This window comes from Acanthisitta chloris, unplaced genomic scaffold (assembly GCF_000695815.1).
Source record: "Acanthisitta chloris isolate BGI_N310 unplaced genomic scaffold, ASM69581v1 scaffold6659, whole genome shotgun sequence".
In the NCBI taxonomy this organism is placed as follows: Eukaryota; Metazoa; Chordata; class Aves; order Passeriformes; family Acanthisittidae; genus Acanthisitta; species Acanthisitta chloris.
This window is the reverse complement of record NW_008690916.1, coordinates 210013-230988: the sequence shown is the minus strand read 5'-3', so window position 1 is coordinate 230988 and position 20976 is coordinate 210013. Positions and strand designations below refer to the sequence as shown.

The 20976-nt window shown below is 36.3% G+C and overlaps 1 protein-coding gene across 1 annotated transcript in view; it reads left to right on the top strand.

The window, feature by feature from the left end:
• Positions 1-20976, top strand: part of VTI1A (vesicle transport through interaction with t-SNAREs 1A) — a 265633-nt gene that overhangs the window by 49607 nt on the left and 195050 nt on the right. The window contains exons 4-6 of the mRNA XM_009082019.1: positions 3557-3634; positions 9976-9996; positions 14821-14905. Of these exons, the coding sequence (XP_009080267.1) occupies positions 3557-3634; positions 9976-9996; positions 14821-14905 (184 nt within the window). The remainder of the gene's footprint in view (positions 1-3556; positions 3635-9975; positions 9997-14820; positions 14906-20976) is intronic.

Here is a 20976-nt window from a genome sequence, read left to right as displayed (position 1 = left end):
TTTAAGCAATTGCTTTGCCATGTGTAGGCCATGGAAATTAACTTCTCATATGCTTTAGTAATAGACGAACTTCATTGGTATGCTCAGATTAGTAGTATAGCAGAATTCTTACAGTCTGGTTACGTGTACTGCTTCACATGTAGAATCATACAGGGGGGTGGTACTGCAGATCACAGATCTTAATTAGTTTAAGCTGAGTTAATTCATTTCAATTCTAATTTAGCTGGGCTTGCCCATGCACACATTCAGTTCTATTGGGAAATGTTAAGGCTTGGGTCAAGTAGACAGATTGTTTAAAGCCAAATTGCCAGACAGAACTGAGCAAGTGTATCTGTTTGAACAGGGCTTTAAGGAAATCACCCAATCAGTATGCAAAAATCCTGTTCATAAACCAAGAGAGATCTGCCTGGAATCAGAAATTCTTCCTTGTCAGAAGGTCTGGATACCATAGTACATTTCAAACAGCCCCTGAAACTTTCTCTGTCTTGAAGTTCTTGTAGAAAGTAGCTTAACCCTTTTGTGTCGCTGTGTGTTTGGGCACATGCTACGTTTGGATGCAAACACATACATTGAGCAAAAACACTTGTGTGCTTAGACTTTTTGTCTGGGTATATACAAGAAAATATAAAATACAAGGAGAACTTATATATATGACAGACCTTTACAGACAAAAAACTGCTCACAGTACCTCTTAAACCTATATTGAGCTGCCCAGAAATTCCTTGGATTACAAACTCTGTAAAGCTTCTGTCTTTTCTAGAAACATACATATAAAGTACCAGTAGACAGTGGTAACTGACAACTAAGACTAAAAATGTTGACAATTTCTTGATTTGCCTGGTTAGCTTATGTATAGAAGTCATTAACTATTTATAAAATGCATTATGAATTGGGTTCCTTCAAACTGTAGCAGAGTGTGTGACATTTCCAGCTCAAACTATCATTCTTGCATTTGGCTAAAGTACATATTTATAAACAGCTGATAGTTATGAACTAAAAAAAATAGAGCAATAAAAAATTTGTTTAATTATTGACTTCAGACAAACTGGACTAATTTTGAGAGCCACATTTAAAATTGTTAGCTGATAATACTTTAATAAAAATAAGAATAGTTATTCGAGATATTGATATTTTGGACAAATCCTGAAAGAATAAATGAACACTTTAGTTCAAAGGCCTTTCCTTTTATATTATTGATTCATTTGGTACTGAAACTGTGATCAAAAGTAGTATCAAATTATTTATTGATTATGGCAAAAAGTTACACCTAATTGTAGTCAAAGTGTGATTTCTTTTAATATATTTGCTGATTTTCAGCTCATGACAGATTATTGCAATAAAAGAAAAATGATACAAATATATTTATTAAGTTCAGTGGTGATGATATGAAGGATCATAAAAGGCCTCTAAAAATTGTATTGCTATTACTATTTATTTCTTTACCGTGAAGTATATTCTTTTTCCTTTTCTTCCATGGAGGCTCTTAAGCATGAGAATATCATCCAGTCAAATCTTTCAAATAAATGATTTGTAACCAAGGACCATCTCAGTCCCTACATATTATTAGGCAACTTGTTCACTGGAGAACAAGCTCATGAAGCATCATGCTCCTCAGCTCAGTCTAATGTGCTGAATACATTCAGCACTCACAGAATCAATGGGGCTGAGTCAGAAAAACTGTACAAGTGAACTACTAGACCTCAAATGAGGTCTTAAGATTGAATCTTAATCGGAGGAGTAGATATTTATTGGTATATATTTGTAATTTCCTTCCTTGTTTGATGTCTATCAAATAAAAATAGGAAAATAATGTAATTGAGCAATCTATGCCAATTTGTTGGCTTTTTGGTGAAAAAAGAGAAAAACAAAACCTATCTCCATATGATATACTTGCATACTGTGGAGTGTTTTAGTCCCCCATAGTGATGAAATGAATAATTTAAACAGGCAGCTCTGATACCACAGCCTGTTTAAAGGTTCTCATTTCCTTTAATGCTGTAGACTACTTTAGCTTGGTTAGTATGAAACTGTGACAGCTGAGATCTCCAAAAGATTTGGCACAATTCACCTCTTGTCATAGGTCCACGTATGCTTTGTCCTTTCTATGTACATCTGTGGCTTTAGTATAGAGCCTAGATCTGAACACTGGCAACTGAATCACACATGGGCAAGCAATGTAACGATGGTGTTGGTAGTAAAGGGTGAACTACGCAGGATAAAGAGCTAAAATGTTTTGCTGTGAGGTGACCAATACAAGGCTTACTCCACTGCTAGGTCCCTGGCATAAAGGATGACTCACTTCCAATCTTCCTTGTCACAAAGGTAATGAATTTCCCTGTCCTCAGTATAATTTCTAGTGGGTTGTTTCCCGTTCCTCAGTCCCAAGCAGGTTTTTTGGCATGATGGTCCAATTAGGGAAGGTTTGAGGAGGGATTTGGTTTTTCTGAGTTTCTACTGGCAGTCACTGTCATGGCACAGTGTGAGGGAAGCTCCCATCAAAAAAGGAAGGCCCTTCCTCTTAGTTCTTGCTACTTTTGGGCTTCTTCCTCTGATGAAGTATAAGAGTGACCATAACCCCTCTCAAAAAAACCAAAATAGACAGACAATATGTTGAAAATTCTATATCTCTTTTAATGTTAAGTCTAGGAATATTAACTTAACTCTGTTGGCCTGTATCTGGCCAACAGAGAAATTGAAAGCTGGGCTGATGTTCTCATTGTGGACTTCCCCATTGCTCCATTGAATGCCATGCTACCTTGATAATCTTTAGACATTTGCATTCCACTGCTTTATGCTTGATCTAGTTAAGAATCAACATGATGATCAGTTCATGAGCAAATCTGATGCTTATAAACTGTGAATAGCAACTTTCCTAACAATCCCATGAATGACTTTCTCACTTTTGTGACGTTTCCATGACCTGCTGTAAACCAAAGTTTCCTTGTACTGTTGTTTTCTCTCCTTTCTTTTGCCCTTTAATTTTAGTCCTTTCCCAGCAGGCCTTCATAGCCTTAGCAGCATAGAAAACACTTGTTAATTTTCTGTATCTTTAAATTGAATCAGGTATGTCGAATGTGTGTTGTTCAGGTTTGGGAGTGGGTTTTTTATATGGGAAAAGCTCAGTAATCCTTCCCTGTTTTGTGGCATCACTGCAGTGTTATGCTGACTTCTGCATCCAGCTAGAAAGTGTTCTTCAGAAAAGTGCACTTGGTTCCTGCACTGGCATTTCTTCAGTGCTTCTGATATTAGTGTCAGTTGCCTCTCTTGGTTACTTCATTAACAGAACTGGGATCACACATTATGTTTCTTGAGCTTCACTGAAGCTGCTTTCATTGCTGCCATGCTGAGGGTGTGACTGCCTTAGAAATACTCAGGTTTTGCCATGCAGATTTGTCAAGCTATAACAGTTGAAGAACTTTGTAATAACTTTTACTTGCAGATTTTTTTTTATCAAATAGGTATCCATTAGGGGGCTCTCGAGGTTTAAGATGATCAGCCTTGATACCAATGGCTTCGGAGCTTTACTTCCTAACCCTTTTTTCTTTTTGTTTTACAGAAAAGGTCACGAATCGCCTACAGTGATGAGGTGCGGAATGAGCTCCTAGGGGATGACGGGAATTCCTCAGAGAACCAGGTAGGATGCTAATCAAGAAGCCCTAGTGGGTGGCTGGAGGGTGAAGGAGGTCACTGGCACACTGGGCTTCTCAAGCTGCTCCTTAACAGCATTAGCAACAACTCATGTGGAAGTGATACTGTTTAATGCAAAGCTGGGGTCTTAATCAACTTCAAAATGTTTCTTGGAGATCTTACATTTAACCCTTTAACTTGTGATCACTGTCTGCTATCTTAAAAAAAATCTTTTCTTCTCTTTTCTTTATTATTTAGTACTTAAGAAATAACTTGAAACACTCTGTTTGCCGACAAAGCCAAGGTCTTCACCTCAAACACATGTAAAAGGAATAAAAAAAGTACATAATGCAGCTTTGATAATAATGCAGTATAATTAAATCAACACTGGCAGGCAAAACAATTGAAAGTGCGCTCTCAGAATTAGGCAGTACCCCACTCAGTTTCCTTGTGTGATTCCTTCCCTAAACAGATTTTCTCTCCTTGTACCAAAAACACAAGTTGTACTAATAAGAGCATGCTTTCAGAATGCATGTGGATGCAGACTGCTATCCACCTCTTTTAATGAATGAAAGCTTGATAATCCCGAGGCTTTTTTAAAATCTTGTACCCATATTGTTGTTCTGGATACTACAGTGAGGATCCTGCTAGACTGCCGAAAATAATAAAGGCAACGTTTTATTCAAGAGACTTTGACCCACCTGTTAATATTTCTTTTGGTGCCGAAACTTGTTTGACAAACTCAGTCTGAAAGCAGAATATTTCTTTTCTTCTTGAAAATCATGCTGTCGAAGTTGTGCATTTTGAGTTAGGAGTTAGCTGAAAGTTTTCATAAATGTGAAATTTCCTCTTCTGACCAGATAGAATCCAAACTATTTTGTTACCGAAGGTGAAACTTTTTTAAATGTTTGCTTGATGAATGTGATATTATTAAGGTAATGCATCAGAACAATGTTCTGAAATATTTTGTATCTTTTATGTGCAGTATAAGCTCAGCTCCACTGAGGATAGAAAAATTAAAGACTAGGAGACTTACCCGGTACAATGACTCTCAAAACACCGACCTCTTAACCTTATGCAGTATTTTACATATGCTCTCTAAGTTTTAAACTCTGCAATAGACTTTAATTCATACATTAATGAAATTATACACAGGATACAATTGGTCTGAAGACATAAGACTAGAGTATAGCAGCTCTGATATCTATGTGAGGAGTTAAATTTAAACTATAATTATCTCCATATTTATATATTATAACAAGAGGAGGTTCTAAAATTTGAATAAAATAAAGAGGGGTTTTTATCCTTAAATAATGAATTTATGCAAAAGATGATTTTAAGGAAAAGAGTTTCACAGTCTGCATGTCATGATGGGAAACGCAGTCCTGTGAAAGTGTTAAGAGTCTCATTTTATTTCTTTTAAGGTGCTGCTATTTTTACATTTCAAGAAAAAATTGTGTGAATTCAGACATAAAAGGGCAATTGTGATAAGAAGCTTTACTTATAACAGAATATCTTAGGTGTAGGGATGAGATAAAATATTTTATTTTCACTTTTTAAGGAATGGTTAAATAACTGGTTCATGAGCACACTTTTTGTGAGTTATGATCCTTTTTCTAAACTTGATGGAAGAAACATGGCCTTATCTCAAGGAACTAAATGATACCTTCAACCATTTGTCAACATGAGGGTTTTTTTCTTCCAAATGACCACTTCTTAAATGGAAGAAAATTTTGGCTCCTGAAGGAGTTTTGTGTAGTGTTTTAGGTAATCAAAATCCTTTTCTGTAGACCAACCTGAAATTCTTACCCCTGTACCTTTGAAAGTTCTGAATTCCTTTCCTGAAACATGTTATGAAATAGCACCATAAAGGAGTCACATAACTTCTTTTAAATATGTGAATGCCAGTATTTTTTAAATACATTGTTTATTGTGTTGTCCCAATAAGAAATTTCACAATCTGTTTTTCTTAGTAGATATCTTTATTTATGCCTGTACTTATATACATGTAGTTATGGATGGAAGCAGTTGGTGCAAAAGCTTCAGCTAGTATTGAGCTTATCAGAATGTCCAGCTATCCAAATCAAGTGTGAGGTTTGGGTACTTACTATATACTGAACATTATATATTGCCATATTTAACTCGGTAACCCCAGATCTCATACACTTTCATTCCTATATATTACTATATAAATAGCAAACTTGGACTAGGTTATGAAACTTGGATTAGATGATGAAAGGATGCTCAGGTTTAACTTACAGCCATATGAAATGTTTGAAGATGTTTCAAATTCTTGCTTTCATTTTGTCTCGTGGAGATAAAGACAAGTGCATGGACTGACCCTCACCCCGATGTTGTAGGATTTTTACTTCTCAATTCATTTCCATTAGGTTGAATTAGTTTAATTGAAAAATGGTGGGTTTGTTTTCCCAAATCTGTAACCAGACTGTGAAAGGGGAGAGGAATGATTCCTCTTCTGACAGAGGAGGTGTTGAAAAAAGTTGCCAGCTCAGAATTGCTCGTGTACCAATCCATAAATATGAGTAAAATCTGCCAATACTGACTATCTGGGCAGTCTGGGGTGTTACGCAGAGGCAAACAGGAGAGGCAAGTTTCTCATTTTAGGATGCTCTTTGTCATCATGATAAATATTTGCATGATATTTTTGGTGGAGAAGAGACAAAAGGAACTTAATATATACTGGCTAGTATGACCATATTAAATGTCTAGAAATAAGTAGGGCACTATTGGAAAAATTAACAATTTGGATATTTTCTTTATTCACCTTCTCTTTTTTTCAGTTGAGTTTCCAAGATAAAATTACAGCAAACCACAGCTAAGTTAGAAGCTGTAATGAATAGGGTGATAGGTATGAGTTTCCAGTTGTTCTCCCAGGAAGAAGGATTGAAGTCCAAAGAACAGACTGAAGAATTAGCAAATGATGATCTGTCTTTCATCTTCTCCATTCTTCCAAATGTAGCAGTCATCACATGTAGATGACAACTTAGAATGCAATTGCCTTATAATGATTATACCAAGATTTTACCAATATTACCAATATAGAAATTTCCTGTAAGAAGTTGGGAGAGTTATACAATTTTGCTATTCAAAGATTCTTTTGAAATAAATGCATTTTTGTTCAATGAGATAGGTAGTGATTTAGTGCTCTTAATGCACTTAGAATTTAGTAAAGTCATTGCTTAGTATACCTTAATTTCTTCTTTATTTGCATCATGTGAATGTAGTCAGATGAGGCACTGAGAGGCTGAGTCCTTTCTTGAATCAAAAAAACCCACCTTACAAACCCAAACCCAACAACCTCCTGTGTACATTGCGTTGTTACTTATTTTGCAGGAGTGGTCTCAAACAGGCTCTGTTGCTTTCAAGTCTAGTTTGTCGTCCTGGCCACCAACATTTAGCAAATCCCTTAAATGTTTTGAGGTTTTCTAGTGCAATGATACACTACTTAAAGTTGTGGCTTCCCTTTAATAGTAATAGAACTGTTTTATGTAGCAATTCATATGTTTGTGAGAAAGGATATGTTGGGTTAAATCAGAAATCCTTCTAGACCAAAATAATGCCAGGTACAGTATTACCAACTTTCTTGAGATGTAATGGTGTTCCTTTCTCTTCTGCAACTATGTTCATTAGTTAGTCTAAATAAATTTGCATTGGGTTAAGCTGCGTGTCCGTATACACATACATTCTATATGTGATTGGTGGCGAACAAATATTTTGTGGCTACTTAATTTCTGACTACAAAGTTGTGATAATATTAGATTTGGGCTTGCTGTGCATAAAGTGTGTCAAACTTCAGCTACAGACCAGGGGGTGAAGTTGGTCAATTTAATTCGCCAAGATCTAAAGAAGGTCGGTATCATTTCATATAGCCCTGGCAGAGCAGATCATTACCAGACACAAATCTGTTCGTTACATGCCGAGGGTTTATAGCAAAATAAATAGACTGTCATCATAAGTTCAGAAAATTGTGTGTTCGACCCACGATAATGTGTAAAGGGCGTTTAATAGAGTTCAGCATTTATTCGTTATCTATATGCGGACAGAGACGGCGGTAGCGTTATCAGCTTTTTAAAAAAAATTCGGTAGTTTTCTGTGTCACGTGATGTGCCTCACACACACACACACACACACACACACACACACACACACACACACACATCCCATCTCGCTCCCTCGCTCTCTGTGGCGCAGTTTTGATTTTAGTCACAGCAGAAGGCTTAGCCACAAGAGATTCCACTGGTTCAAACCAGCGTAAACCAGATTTTTTATTTTATTTTTTTTAGCCTACAAAGGAACAGATTACCTCTTGTATCAAATTCTGTATTGCAAAATAAATAAATAAATAAATCTTTGTTTCGAAAATATGCTGATTATCATAACCTAAAATGGTGGCTGCGCATGGCTTGACGCTGTTTACAGTTCAGCATGAGCACAATAAAAATAATGCTTCGAAATAGAAACGTAAAGGTAACACATTTTCATCAAGAGCATTGTTAAATGGGGGAAAAATACATCTTTTGTTAATTTGAATGAATATCTTTCAGCCAATGTTACCCAAAAAAAAAAAACAAAAACCCTCTCCCATTACTTAGCTCAGCTGCAAATCCCATGCAGAGCTTAAATTCAGCCATGCAGCACAAACAAGATAGAACATTTTTGTTTGGGACCTATTGAAAAAACAAATGTGCAGCATTTTAAAACTCTCATTGATTGTAGCAGGGTGGCATGCCCAAACGGGCTCTTGTTGCGGGAGAGTCGTTTTAAACTTTGGCCCTTTAAGTATCATAGTCAACTGAAGAATGGTGGGCTCAGAAAGAAAATATAGCTATGTGATCAACTCCCAGATCGTCTCTTTCTAAAGAGCCTTAATGTTTGCCTTTTTGGGGAAAAAAGGGGGGGAAGATCTGGAGAAAGAGACCAATTTATGATAGGCCAAGCACTTGAATTTAAGCAGTGGTTTGGCAGACAATGCAGTTTTCTTTCTACCAAATTCTAGCAAAGTTCCTTTAGCTACGTACAGAGGAGCTGGTTCAGCTCAAGTCGGTAGTAGCCCTCCTAATTACCTCTCATTAGAGCCTCGTTGTCCGTTTTGGTAACGGGGTGAGGCTACTTCAGTTTTAGATGAGCCATATGAAACAATAGAGAATAATGGAGGTTCTTTTGTCTCCTTCATGCTGGTGAGACTTAGTGGTAAACATTCTCAGCTCACACATGTGTTGAAAATTAGTGTTATGAAACTGTAGGTGAAGTATCAGCATAAAGTGAGATAATTATGTAGCTGTTGTAATTTCGAATTCAACTGGAACTGGTGAGAGAACTGTAATTTTTTGTAAAGAGTCACTCTTGGGCAGACATTTGTTGTGAGTAATTATACATTTTGTTCCAGTACAAATAATTTATCTAGCTCTCTAAGGGGAGAGTCTATTACAACATAGCTTGATAATCAGCCTGGGGTTTTATGTAGTTTTATAGTAAACCTGCCAGAGTAACATTATTAATAGTGTTAGATTGTGTTTATTTACAAGCATAAATTGATAAACATAAATGTATATGCTGTATAAGTATACACAGACACTCTATGTGTGTACATATATACACACTGTGTAGTGGTCTGGATTAAGAACCTGGAATGGGTCTTTTCTGAGGGAAATATGTTTCATGTTGTTCCCTATTCCTTTGTGTATTTTTAAATATGCTATTCAATAAATCATAATTCTGAGCCATTTAACTAAGCTGCTTCCTTTTTTTTTTTTTTTAACCTGGAAAAAACCCACTGTATGAAGTTCAATAATAAAATTAGATAATATAGTTGCAGTAGGACTCAGGTCTATAAAAACTGAAATGCTGGTTACATGCTATAAAGATGCAGTCACCTATTAATAAGTTAGATCTGCTAGTAAACTAAGAAATCAGTTGTCACAACTAAAATATACAGAAAACATTCTGAAAACTTGTATATACAAAACCACTTCAGCTGTACAATCTTTGAGGAGAGGAATAGTAAACTTGTTTTTTTCTTTATAATATAGACTTCTATGAAGTCATTCCCCTTTATTTCATGATGGTGTCTTAGATGTGGTTTAAAAGAGAATTTCACACTATTCTCTTTGTTTAATGTGACAGTGTGAGAAAGTGATCTTTATTCGTTCAAAAAACTCTGCATGTAGTCTATGTTTAGGTTCTTTTAATGTGTTTGTCTGTGATTTTTAAATGCTAAACATGTAAACAGATAAATTGTCAATGTTAATTCTGTATCCTGTCACACAACTGATCTTTCTTTCCTGCCATTTCTTTCCTTTTTATCTTTTTTGTGCGTTCATGTTGCAGTTGATAAAATTACGTGAAGAGGTGAGTACTTTCTTGCTTTTTGTTGTCTAGCTTTCCCTTTAAAGCTGAGTTTCTAAATCTGAAGTAGATCTTTTTGTTCATTGTTGCAGGGAAATCTACACAAAGCAAAAATATTGATTACATTGCTTTAAAATATTCACTGTTGTGCCTCTTTTTCCCTAATAATTGTATACTTACATAGGAATCTCTAGATCAAACCTTAGAAATTAACATTCTTTGATAGTGGAATTTTTTTAAAAGGCACTAGAAAAAGAAGGGGGGGAAAAAGACCCCTATTATTTGATCTCTGCTAGAATACCATGATCAAATCAGGTACAGTAATAATCGTGTTTGCGTCACAAAATCTTTGATAGGGAAAATACATTTATACACTGGTATTGAAAGTGAAAGCATTGCTTTGGTATAAACCTTTGCTGAAACACTGTAAAAATTACACAGTGTTTTGCAGTGTTTGGAGTTTGGTGTGAGGTATTCAAATAGCTTATGTATTATATTGGATATTGTACACCCACTGAAAATACAGTGCAGGTAGATAGACCTACACACACATCTCAATATTTATTATTTATTTGTGAGTGCTGTAGATCTGTAGGTGTAACACTAGAGATCAGTATTCCAGAACACCTTTCTTCCAGTTATAAAATGACTCATAAATATTTAGAGAGAAGCCTGTTTTAATGGTCAGTTCCTCAAATGTTTCAGTATATTTTCTGAAATTAATCTCTGCCGTTACCTGCTTTGCTAGAGCATTTGAGCTGCTATTTTTTTAGTCTTTCCCGGTAGCCACCAAAAAGAAGGTCTGAGTAAAGTCAAGATTACTTACAGGTCAGATTTCTGAAGGGTTTCATATGGAGAGTTTGGACCAGTGAAGTATTTGAATAAATATATCTAGAAGCAGGAGTGTTTTAACATCACATATTTGTCTGGTATCTTTTTTGTGAAACATGTGTGCCCAGATATATCAGTAATGTATACTGAACTCTGCAGGAAAGGATTTGGAAGTTTTAGAAATGGTGATGGCAAAGAATTGTAAAGTAACCAGATTAAGGACAATTACAGAGAATTCCTAAAAACAGGTAGATAATTGTGATATAAAGAATCTTTCACTAGTTCCCTAAATACTTTATTTTCCCCTCTTCTCGTGGAGCTGATATTAATATGTAAAAGCTGCAGATTAAAACAGTTAACCAAAAAAATTAAGCAAAATAAACATGTACCCACATGAAAGCCTTCCCACCACCGCTGAGCTCTCCTCCCCAGTAGTCCCAGTATTTAAACAGATGACAGTATTGTTGCAAGGGTTTGTATAGGCTGATTTCTGAGATTTTTCAGAAGGACAAGGTTCATTTTCTCATCCCTTTAACAACACCTGCACGTCTGCTCCTGTGCTTTTGCAAAGAATGTAGTAGGCTCATTTTTTGCTTGCAAACATGGATTATAGTTTTGTAAACATGAAGATTCCTAATTTGTAAATTTACTCTGAAAATTTAGTTGTGTGTAAAGAGCAAAGCTGCTACTTATCTGCTTTGCTTTTTGAAATAGCTATGAAAGCAAGTAGGAAGATTCAGGGTGTTACTGCAAAGGGCTGCAACTTGGGAGCTGTTCTGAACTCAACCATACCTTTTGGATCTTACAAATCCTCTTGTTAGCCTCCTAAAATAATTTGACATTGCTTTGAGTAATTTTCTTTTTTATTTGTTTACCTGGGTAGCCTCAGAAGTTCCTTTTTCCTCTTTCTGCATATGGTGAAATCAGCAGCAAATAGAACTAAATAAAGGGATTTATTATTTTGTCTAGATCAAAATTGCACGGGAAGAGAGAAAAAGAATTTCAAACCCAAATGTTGTCATTCTGTTCTCTGCACTTAAGCACCCACTATGTGTTGGATAGGTTGTAATTGCAGTGGTGTTTTTATACCCAATGCAAAATGCACATGAAAGTTTAAATGAAGGCTAGTACAGTGACTCAGGCATAATTCTTAACTTGTCACATAGTGAAACATCAAGGCTTCCCCAATTATAGTTCTCCTAAGGAGGTATGAAGTGATCTTAAAAGAAATTGTGCTTTGCCATAGTGTTTGTTAGTAAAACCTGTGCTTCCTCTCATTTCAAGGCTCTATTCTAGCACGCTTGCCGTACACAGACTTCCACGGAGGCTGTGTCGCTCTGTCTTTTGAGCTCCTGAGATCTCAGTTTGAATCCAGCCCACATGGAATGACTAAATCTCTAGTGATAGCATGCCACTTTGCAAAACTTCCTTATGTAACTCCAGATAGAAGCTGTTTCTGAAGCTACAAGACGCACTGAATCACCTCTCTACCCCCTCGCAGAGTGCAGGGGATACTGTGAGAGAAGGAGTTTGGGGAGGGGTGGGAAGCAGTTGAAAGCATCAGCTGCTGCTATAGGGCATTGATTTCATGTCCAAAGGACAGGGTGCCTCCAAATCCAAACAATGTAAATGACACTACCCTTTATAATAAAATTAGGTTTCATTATAGAATGCCTTGGGTGGAAAGGTTCTGAAATCAAGTAAGAAACGGCTCTGAGTTAATGTCAGCCCCGAGTTCACAGGGCTTTAGTATTCTAATTGCTTGCAGTAAGACTGAACTGTGGGCTTGTAATTTATTTTTTAGACTAAATGTGGCTTATATGGTATATAAAAATATACAGTTAAGTCCTACTTCTTTCTGTTGGGTAGCTCTTTCACCTTGTAATGTGAAATCTGATTATTTTCCCCTCTCTCCCTTGATATAGCAGGATAGTGTTTTCATTTCCAGTATGCCACTGCAGCCCTGTACATCTGTTCTGTGATCAGTGTTCTACTCCTTTAGCTCACTCTCAGCCTTTGGTGGTGGGTTTTTTTAAGTATCTCTAACTTTTAGGGTTCTTACCTTCTAAACTCCTTCCCTATATTCCCCCCCCTCCCTCTATCTCTTCTACTTCTCTTTCTTGCGAGACATCTGTGTAGTAGTGTTAGGTTTCTGATTTTTTTTACAAAGTTTAAAATATTTAACACTGCTTGTTCAATATGATTTGGAGGGGCAGTATTTGGAGAAAGGCACTACACTCCTTTTTCTTTTTTTCTTCTAATGGGCAATGAAGCGGAACCAGCAGACGTTATGAAAAGGTACCTTTTTAAAAAAAATTAAGCTAAATTAACACTAATTATCTAGCTTGACCATGAGTACTAAGAACATGCACCACTCTAGTTGCTGTCATGATTTCAATTAAAGCATTGTAACTTATGGTTTTAAATTTTATTAAGTGCTTGTGCTGATTATTTTTTTCTTGGTGGCCTGCCCCCCATGAATGCAAAAGCCTTTTTTGCAATTTACTCTTAACCTATCCACTGTGTATTAGACAACTCTATTAATTATTATAGACTGTTATTGCAGCTTTCCTGACCTTCACATTGGGTCCTATCTGTGCTGATCTAAATGCATTGTTTTAATGATTTCCAAAAAAAAAAAAAAAAAAAGAGAGAGGAAAAAAAAAAGAAAAAAATTCAAGGCAAGCTTTGATGTGGCTTTAGCTGCCTCGATCGTCTGGCCGCATCTCAGAGATGTGTCACCTATGCCGGGAGGGAATAGGGAAATCACGTTTTGAATGGTAATGATAACATACTAATCACTTCCTTTCTTTGAAGATAGAAGCGAGATATTCTGTCAGCATCCCTGGCTGCTAGAGCTTGGAGGCACTGGTCTAGGTGTATTAGCTTAAGTGTGCATGTCAATACAGCTTGCATCTCCCAAGATCCATAGGGGCTCATTAGAGCAAGGTAGATCGTTTCGGTAGACAGCCACTCAGATAATATGTATGGCACCTCCTTTTTTTATTATTATTAGAAAGCATTTCTTCCATTTTAAAATGACATCTGTCAACAAGGCAAAGTTGTACGAAATATTTTTTGACAAATATCCAAAATGTGGTTTTGGGGTAAAGGAGTGCTTGGAAAAGTGTGTGTGATTACTGGGAAGGGTGGCTTATATTTTGTGATGACTTGATTAGAGGTAGTCTAGGATCAAATTTCCAAAGGAAATGAGCTTGTATGGTCAAATGTTGGTGTTTGGGATGGAGAATAAACTAATGAAAATAATAATTTCACTTTTTCACCATGGCAAACTCCCCAAGTGAAAATGTATTGGAAGACGCATTTTTACCACAGTTTATTATTGTCTCATAAATGGGCAAATGACTTCTGGGAAAAAAATCTTAGACCTGTATCTGTGTATATTATTTATATATTCGTATATATTTAGACATAAGAGATGTAAATCAAGAAACCAGTGTTTTGTTTCTACATCTTTTTACATCAAACAGTCTGAAGAATATTCATGCTGTTCAGTATTCTGTATGAATAGCTTGTTGTTTTATCACCTCACTTGAGGAGTACACATAAAGGAAATATATCCTCTGCTGAAAATTAAGTTCATATTAAAAACTAGCACTTGCATTTAAAGTGATGGTTTCATCAAACTGCAGTTGAAAAGGAGTCGTGGTGCTTGCATACATGTGTCACAGAGCAGTCTGTTTTGGGAATGCTCTTCAGGCAGGTCTCCCATGTAATCATTGCATTCTGTTTTGTGGATTCATGTGAGAAGAGTGAAGCACATATTCCATGTTTCAAAACAAAAATGATTGGTACACATAATTACGACTGATCATAGAACCTGCCCCTTCCAGTGGTCCTTGTAACAGGCTCTTCCATAAAATATACGTGGATATTTTTATGTTTTGGAATATGAAAGCACAATTAAAAAGGGGGAGAGAACATTGTAGACTGCTGCCTGATTTTTTTTTCTCTCTCTTCCCTTTTCTTTTTCAGAGGGCACATCTGCTCGATAACACAGAGAGGCTGGAAAGGTCATCTCGGAGACTAGAGGCTGGATACCAAATAGCAGTGGAAACCGGTAAGAATTCTGAGAGTGAGCAAATTGTCTTGCTTATGCACAGCAGTCTTCACAACACATGACATTTCAGGGAAACTTCAAAGGCGAAACAGAGACAGCAGCCCGAGATGTGGTTTACATATTGGGGAGACAATTGGGAGCTTATTTGCGCTTATCTTTTTTCAAGTTAAAAGGCATGACATCTACTGAAAACAGTTCCTGAGGTTTAAAAGTATACATCTGAAAAGAGATGGAATACTTTGTCTAAATTCTACATTTGTCTTAATATGCAGTTACATGTTGTCAGTTTACCCACCCGCAATGATTGCTAGCACACACTGCAGACTCCAGTTGTTTTTGTCTTTTACTTTTATTCATATATGTAAAAAATATCCTTTCAATAGATTTCTAAGATATTAACTACAGCTGATATATAATAAGGTTATCAGCTCAATTTTCTTGCATTCAGTTCAGTGACTGATTATGCAGCTGTTTCTGTGCAGTGTAAGAAGTAAACAAATCATACCCAGAAATACACAGATGGAATAAAATTAAGGGAGAAAGCTAAATTCCAGTGCAATTATCGAATTAGTGTTTTTTTTTTAATTGACTGCAACTTTTCTGTTGGTATTTTCAAAATGCTTTTACTAAGTTTTAGTAAAATATAGTGGATTTTTTAAACCAGAATAGTTAAGCCTTCAAAGTCTAATCCCCTTAAATAAAGCTTGTGCAAAGTTAAAGAAAGTTTCAGAAAATTTATGTTTGAGCCGTGAAGTAATTTTCTGGCAGAGAGTACTAATTGATTGATACATTCCAATATATTTCTTAGAATTCAAGCCTTACGGGAGGTGAATTGAGTTGAACCTTTATAGAGTTAAATAAGGCTATGTTAAAAGAATGGCACTACTATAGTGCCTGCATTTTAATTATTCTGGGCTTAGTGCTGTGCACAGTAATGAAATGGATGTATGGAACATAGAGTGCAGAATTTGAAAGGGGCAAGGAGAATTAATTATCTTGTGCCAGAGGATGGCACATTAGTATAGGTGGACATGTGGTACCAATTAAGTTTGCTTTCCTGTTTGAGATTTGTTCTATCCATGGTCCATAACTTGTTTTCATAAGGACTGTTTTAAACTGGTCAAAATAGTTCCTGATATGCTTTAGTTGAGCCTCGTTCTTTCACAAAGAAACAGTATATAAAAATTCAGACTGATCCTTTTGGGGAAGAGATATTTTATATCCTTTTTTACTCCATGTGGAATTTGTTTTATGGAGATGATGATCATGTTAACTTCCATTGCATATCTCCATGGTGATTTCTGAGAAATATAGTTGGAGTGCAAATGTATATTTATATGGAAACGGTGTCTTTTGGTATTAAAACCAGGTGAAACTGCATTGAATTCCATAGAGTCACGCTAATTCACCCCATCTTTGTGTCCATCTTTACTTTTCATCTTGTGCAGTGATACATATGGCTATACATGTTAACTTCCATTGCATATCTCCATGGTGATTTCTGAGAAATATAGTTGGAGTGCAAATGTATATTTATATGGAAACGGTGTCTTTTGGTATTAAAACCAGGTGAAACTGCATTGAATTCCATAGAGTCACGCTAATTCACCCCATCTTTGTGTCCATCTTTACTTTTCATCTTGTGCAGTGATACATATGGCTATAGAGATATGTGTGTGTGTGTGTTGTGTGTGTGGTGTGTGTGTGTGTGTGTGTGTGTAATTCTTGTTCCCTAAACTCTGTGAAGACTAGGACTATAGCGATATTATATGACATCTTAATATTAAATAATTTGGAGACAATGACTTTGGAAATATTGACTTCATTGTAATGTAGATTTTTTTTCACAAGATTTTTATGGAAACGGATTAATCGTATTAAACCTGGCATGGACCATGATGTTTCTAGGTATGGGTGAATTTAGATTAATTTAGTACAGTGGTAGAACTTACTTTTGGAATTACTGTATGATCATTCTGTGTTGAGGTGTCATAATAAAATAAAATACTCCATTTTGGAGTTTCAATTCATCTCTGAGTTGACTCCTCAGGCCATGTCTTGTCTTGATTATTACTTTAGTTGCATAAAGAGCTTCTCTACACAGCACTGGTGAGACCTTTTCTAGGATGCTGTTTCTAGGTCTGTGCTCCCCTGTGCAAGAGAGACATTGCCTTACTGGAATAACTCCAGCAAAGGGCCATGAAGAGAATTGAGGGACTGGAGCATCTTTCATGTGAGGAGAGGCTGAGAAAGTAGACAGTGTTCAGTCTGGAGAAGAGAAAGCTCAGGTGGACTGTATCAATGTGTATAAATAGCTGATGGGATGGAACGAAGAAGAGGGAGCTAGTTCCCTCTCAGTAATGCCCAGTGACAAGGCAAAAGGCAATGGGCACAAACTGAAACCTGTGAAATTCCATCAGAACGTGAGGAAATAATTTTTCACTGTGGGAAAGGCCAAACACTGAAATAGGTAGCCCAGAGCGATGGTGAAGTCTCTGTCTCTGAAGATACTCAGAATCCAGGTGGGCATGGTCCTGACTGTTGGTGACCCTACTTGAACAGGGTGTTGGACTGGATTATCTCAAGAGATCCCTTCCCACCTCAGCCATTTTGTGATTCTATGAGGTGGAGGTGACAATCCTTAAGTGTCTATTCTACTTTATTTATGTGGTATCTTTTCACATTTATGGATATGTATGTTGCATACTATAACGAACCTGGGTGATTTTCACCTCTGGAATAAGTCACATTTGGGTCTTTTTTATTACCTTAATCAGCAAAAATACATATACTATTTTAACCTGCCCCTGTGATCATCTAAGGATTAATGTGACATCACATAACTAATTTTATGCAATTTCACATTACCATTCCTGAAACTTAGCATGATAAATTGGAAGCTTTTTTCCTGTTTGCATCTCTAAATTGATAAGCCCTTTCATCTTATGTACAGTTGTTCATACAAGCTGAGATCTGTTGGAAGGTCTGATTTCCTTCTTTGAGCGGTGTCAGTGATTCATGGGCTTCAGTGGAGTCTGAACAGGATGCCACTTATGTCACCATCTCTAAGACACAATCCAACACTGACTGTCAGGCTTTCATAGTTTGTATGCTGTCATTTGTTGGTACTGAGGATGCTTAAATCTATGCAGAAACCTCCTGAAGGACTAAGCAAAGCCTTTAGTATCTGGCAGTCAGTTCCTGAGTACTCAAGGCCTACTATAAGCAGAAGAACATTGTTCTAAATATTCATGGGGTATATTGCAAATCTAACAGGCATTTGCAAACAGTGAGTTTATCAGAGCATTTGTGTTTAAATTGCCTGAATTGTAAGGCAAAAACACATGAGGGAAATCTCTTACGGCATATAAGGGAACCATTGGCTTTTTGAATCTTGAAGGTCTCCATTGTTTATATCAAGTAGGGGAAGTTTTTAATAATGGCTTATAACAGTGCAAAGTGCAGCCATCTGCTTTTTTTTATTCAAAATACTGTTTTAAAAAATACTTGGTACTTTTTTGGGGGTTTTATGTTGTCATCTGCTTTGTAAGGAAGAGACAAAAGAGTTTACAGCCTTGTAAGTGGGTGTTTCCAACATCACTTGTTACTTACGACTCTAGAGCTCAGTATTCTTAATTTCAGGCCATTTAGTATGACCACAGAGCCTCAGAATATGAGAAGGATTTGAAGAATGTGTGAAAATTGCTGTTTTCAGTCAAAAGGAGAGTGCATTGAATTGATCCTAATTAATCACAAAATTCTTCCTGTTTTGGAGGGAGAGATTTTCTAATCCTATTCCCCCTACTCAGATGTTTCAGATTTCTACAGCATCAAAATTCTTTCTAGAACTTCCTGATTTTATGTGCAGAATGTAGCATAGTAAGGTATCCCCTTCTTTGTCGAGTCTTAGATATGTTTGCTCAGACAGGAGTGTTTTGAATGAGGAATTGTTCAAAATGCTTCATTCATCTTCGGAGATAAAATTGGCATGGAAATGTAAAACACTGTCAAGGAGAAGAAGTGCACACCTTGTCATAGAGGACCACTGTACAATGCAGTTGAATTGCTTTCACTAAGTTCTTATCCACTGCCAGATACTTCCTAGGGAAAAAAGAAATCCTGATGTTTATATAACATAGGCTTCACCTTGTTTCATGACAAGGTAAGAGAGAGATCCAACCACTGAATGCTGCCCAGGATTTCATGGCAAAACTATGTCACAAGTATTTACCTTTTTTCCTTCATCAATCTTAGGTATTTCTATAGCTTTCAGTACATGTAATTTGAGAAGTGCTGAGCTTGCCTTTGTGACTGGTGATTATTGGATATTATGCTGTAGCTCTCAATCTCTGAAATATCTGTGCCATTAGAAGAGTTTGTAGTTTGTGGATAATAGATCTATTCTTTTCAATGAATCTTAAAATTCTGCCTTGGCTTCTGTTTTTATACCCCTTTTGTAGAATGTAAACATGGTGTTTTAAAGAAAAGAAATCAAAGGAAGGAAAAGTCTCTTGTTCCATTTACAGAAAATCCTTCTGAATCTTGACTTGAGATTGCTTAAAATGTGGGTTTTTTTGAATCACCCTCACTCTTTGGGAATCCCAGGAATATGTAACTCTGAAACAGCTAAAGGAGAAATATCTTTCAGCAAGAGACACAACACCTTATTTCCCACCCTTGTGTGACATGAATAATTCTTGTTACTAAGGGATCCAAGCAAATTTCAGTGGCTTTCACCTGTTGTAATGAACTACAGTCAAACCTCCCTTTCTGGACTGAGCCATAAATATATAATATAATGTAGTGGTAACATAGCTGACAGGTAGATGATCAGACCCACCTCAAAGTATTAGCAGCCTACTTGCTGGAAAGCAAATAGGAATCTCTTTAGATTTTTTTATGTTTTTAGATTTTTTTAGATTTTAGATGTGTGTTTCTTTATGACATAATAGTAGTTATTGTCTTATCTGGATGCAGAATTGAGTGAAAGTACAGTGAACAGATCAGTGAAAGTATGTTAATAATTATCTTCAAGTACAAGGACTTTCACATGGAAAGGGAACTGTTTTAAAACAACTCCAGGAGATGTCTTGCCAGATGTGAGTAATGAAATTTGAGGTACTAGCACATTGTTCACAGCAGCATGTTACAGATTTGGATTTCAGACTCCTTTACTGATAGATGAACCTGAATCCCAAGCAGATGCCCTGAAGGACTTTCTCCCTCCATATTTCACGGGGTGGTTGTGCTGGTCAGGTGTCATAAATGAGATGTACACCACAGCTGGCATAAAATATGTGAAACCATAAAAATTAAAACAAGTATATCCACTAAACTCTTTCCATTCCATTACAGTTGCAAGAGCTGGAGTTTGACTTTTCGGGTCCGATCAAACTAAAAGGTGTTTGCTCAGCTTAGAAAAAATTTAAATGGCTCTAACATCCAATGTTAATTTAAGAAAATAACAGACTCTAAAGTTCATACATGTAGGGCTACATTAGACTAGTAGAAAGGGTGTTGTTTCTTCTGTGCTTTAATTTTGTATGCTTACTAATTTGCTTGCAGTAGTTAATATCACTTGGACTTTCCACTCCTGTTCTGTCTACTGGTTACATTTGAACTCCAAATAGCTAAGTGTATGGAAATACAGAAACCAAGTTTTGTAAATCAGGACCTTGCTTCTAGTGCCCCTTGCTTTAAATGAAAAAAAAAAAAAGGCTATTTCTCTCCTAGATATTTACACTTACTATCTACCTATTTCATCTCTAATGAATCATTCATACATGTATATGTGAATACTGTATGTAAAACCTTTCATTAGAGAAAGAGTTCTGGAGCATATACCAATATCTCCTCCTCAGGTGTTTCTTTGATATGCCAGAACATCTTTCTACTAAAATCTTAATCCCAAGTTTCTATAGTGAAATGAGTTTTTATGCAGTTTCCAGTCACTATCAGAGAGAGCTTTTTCACGATCCCTGTTTCTTCTGCCAGCAACAGTATTTCATGTTTCATATATAATTTTTTTTTCTTTGCTGGCTGATTTCTATTAAAATCTGTTTATTGTTTCA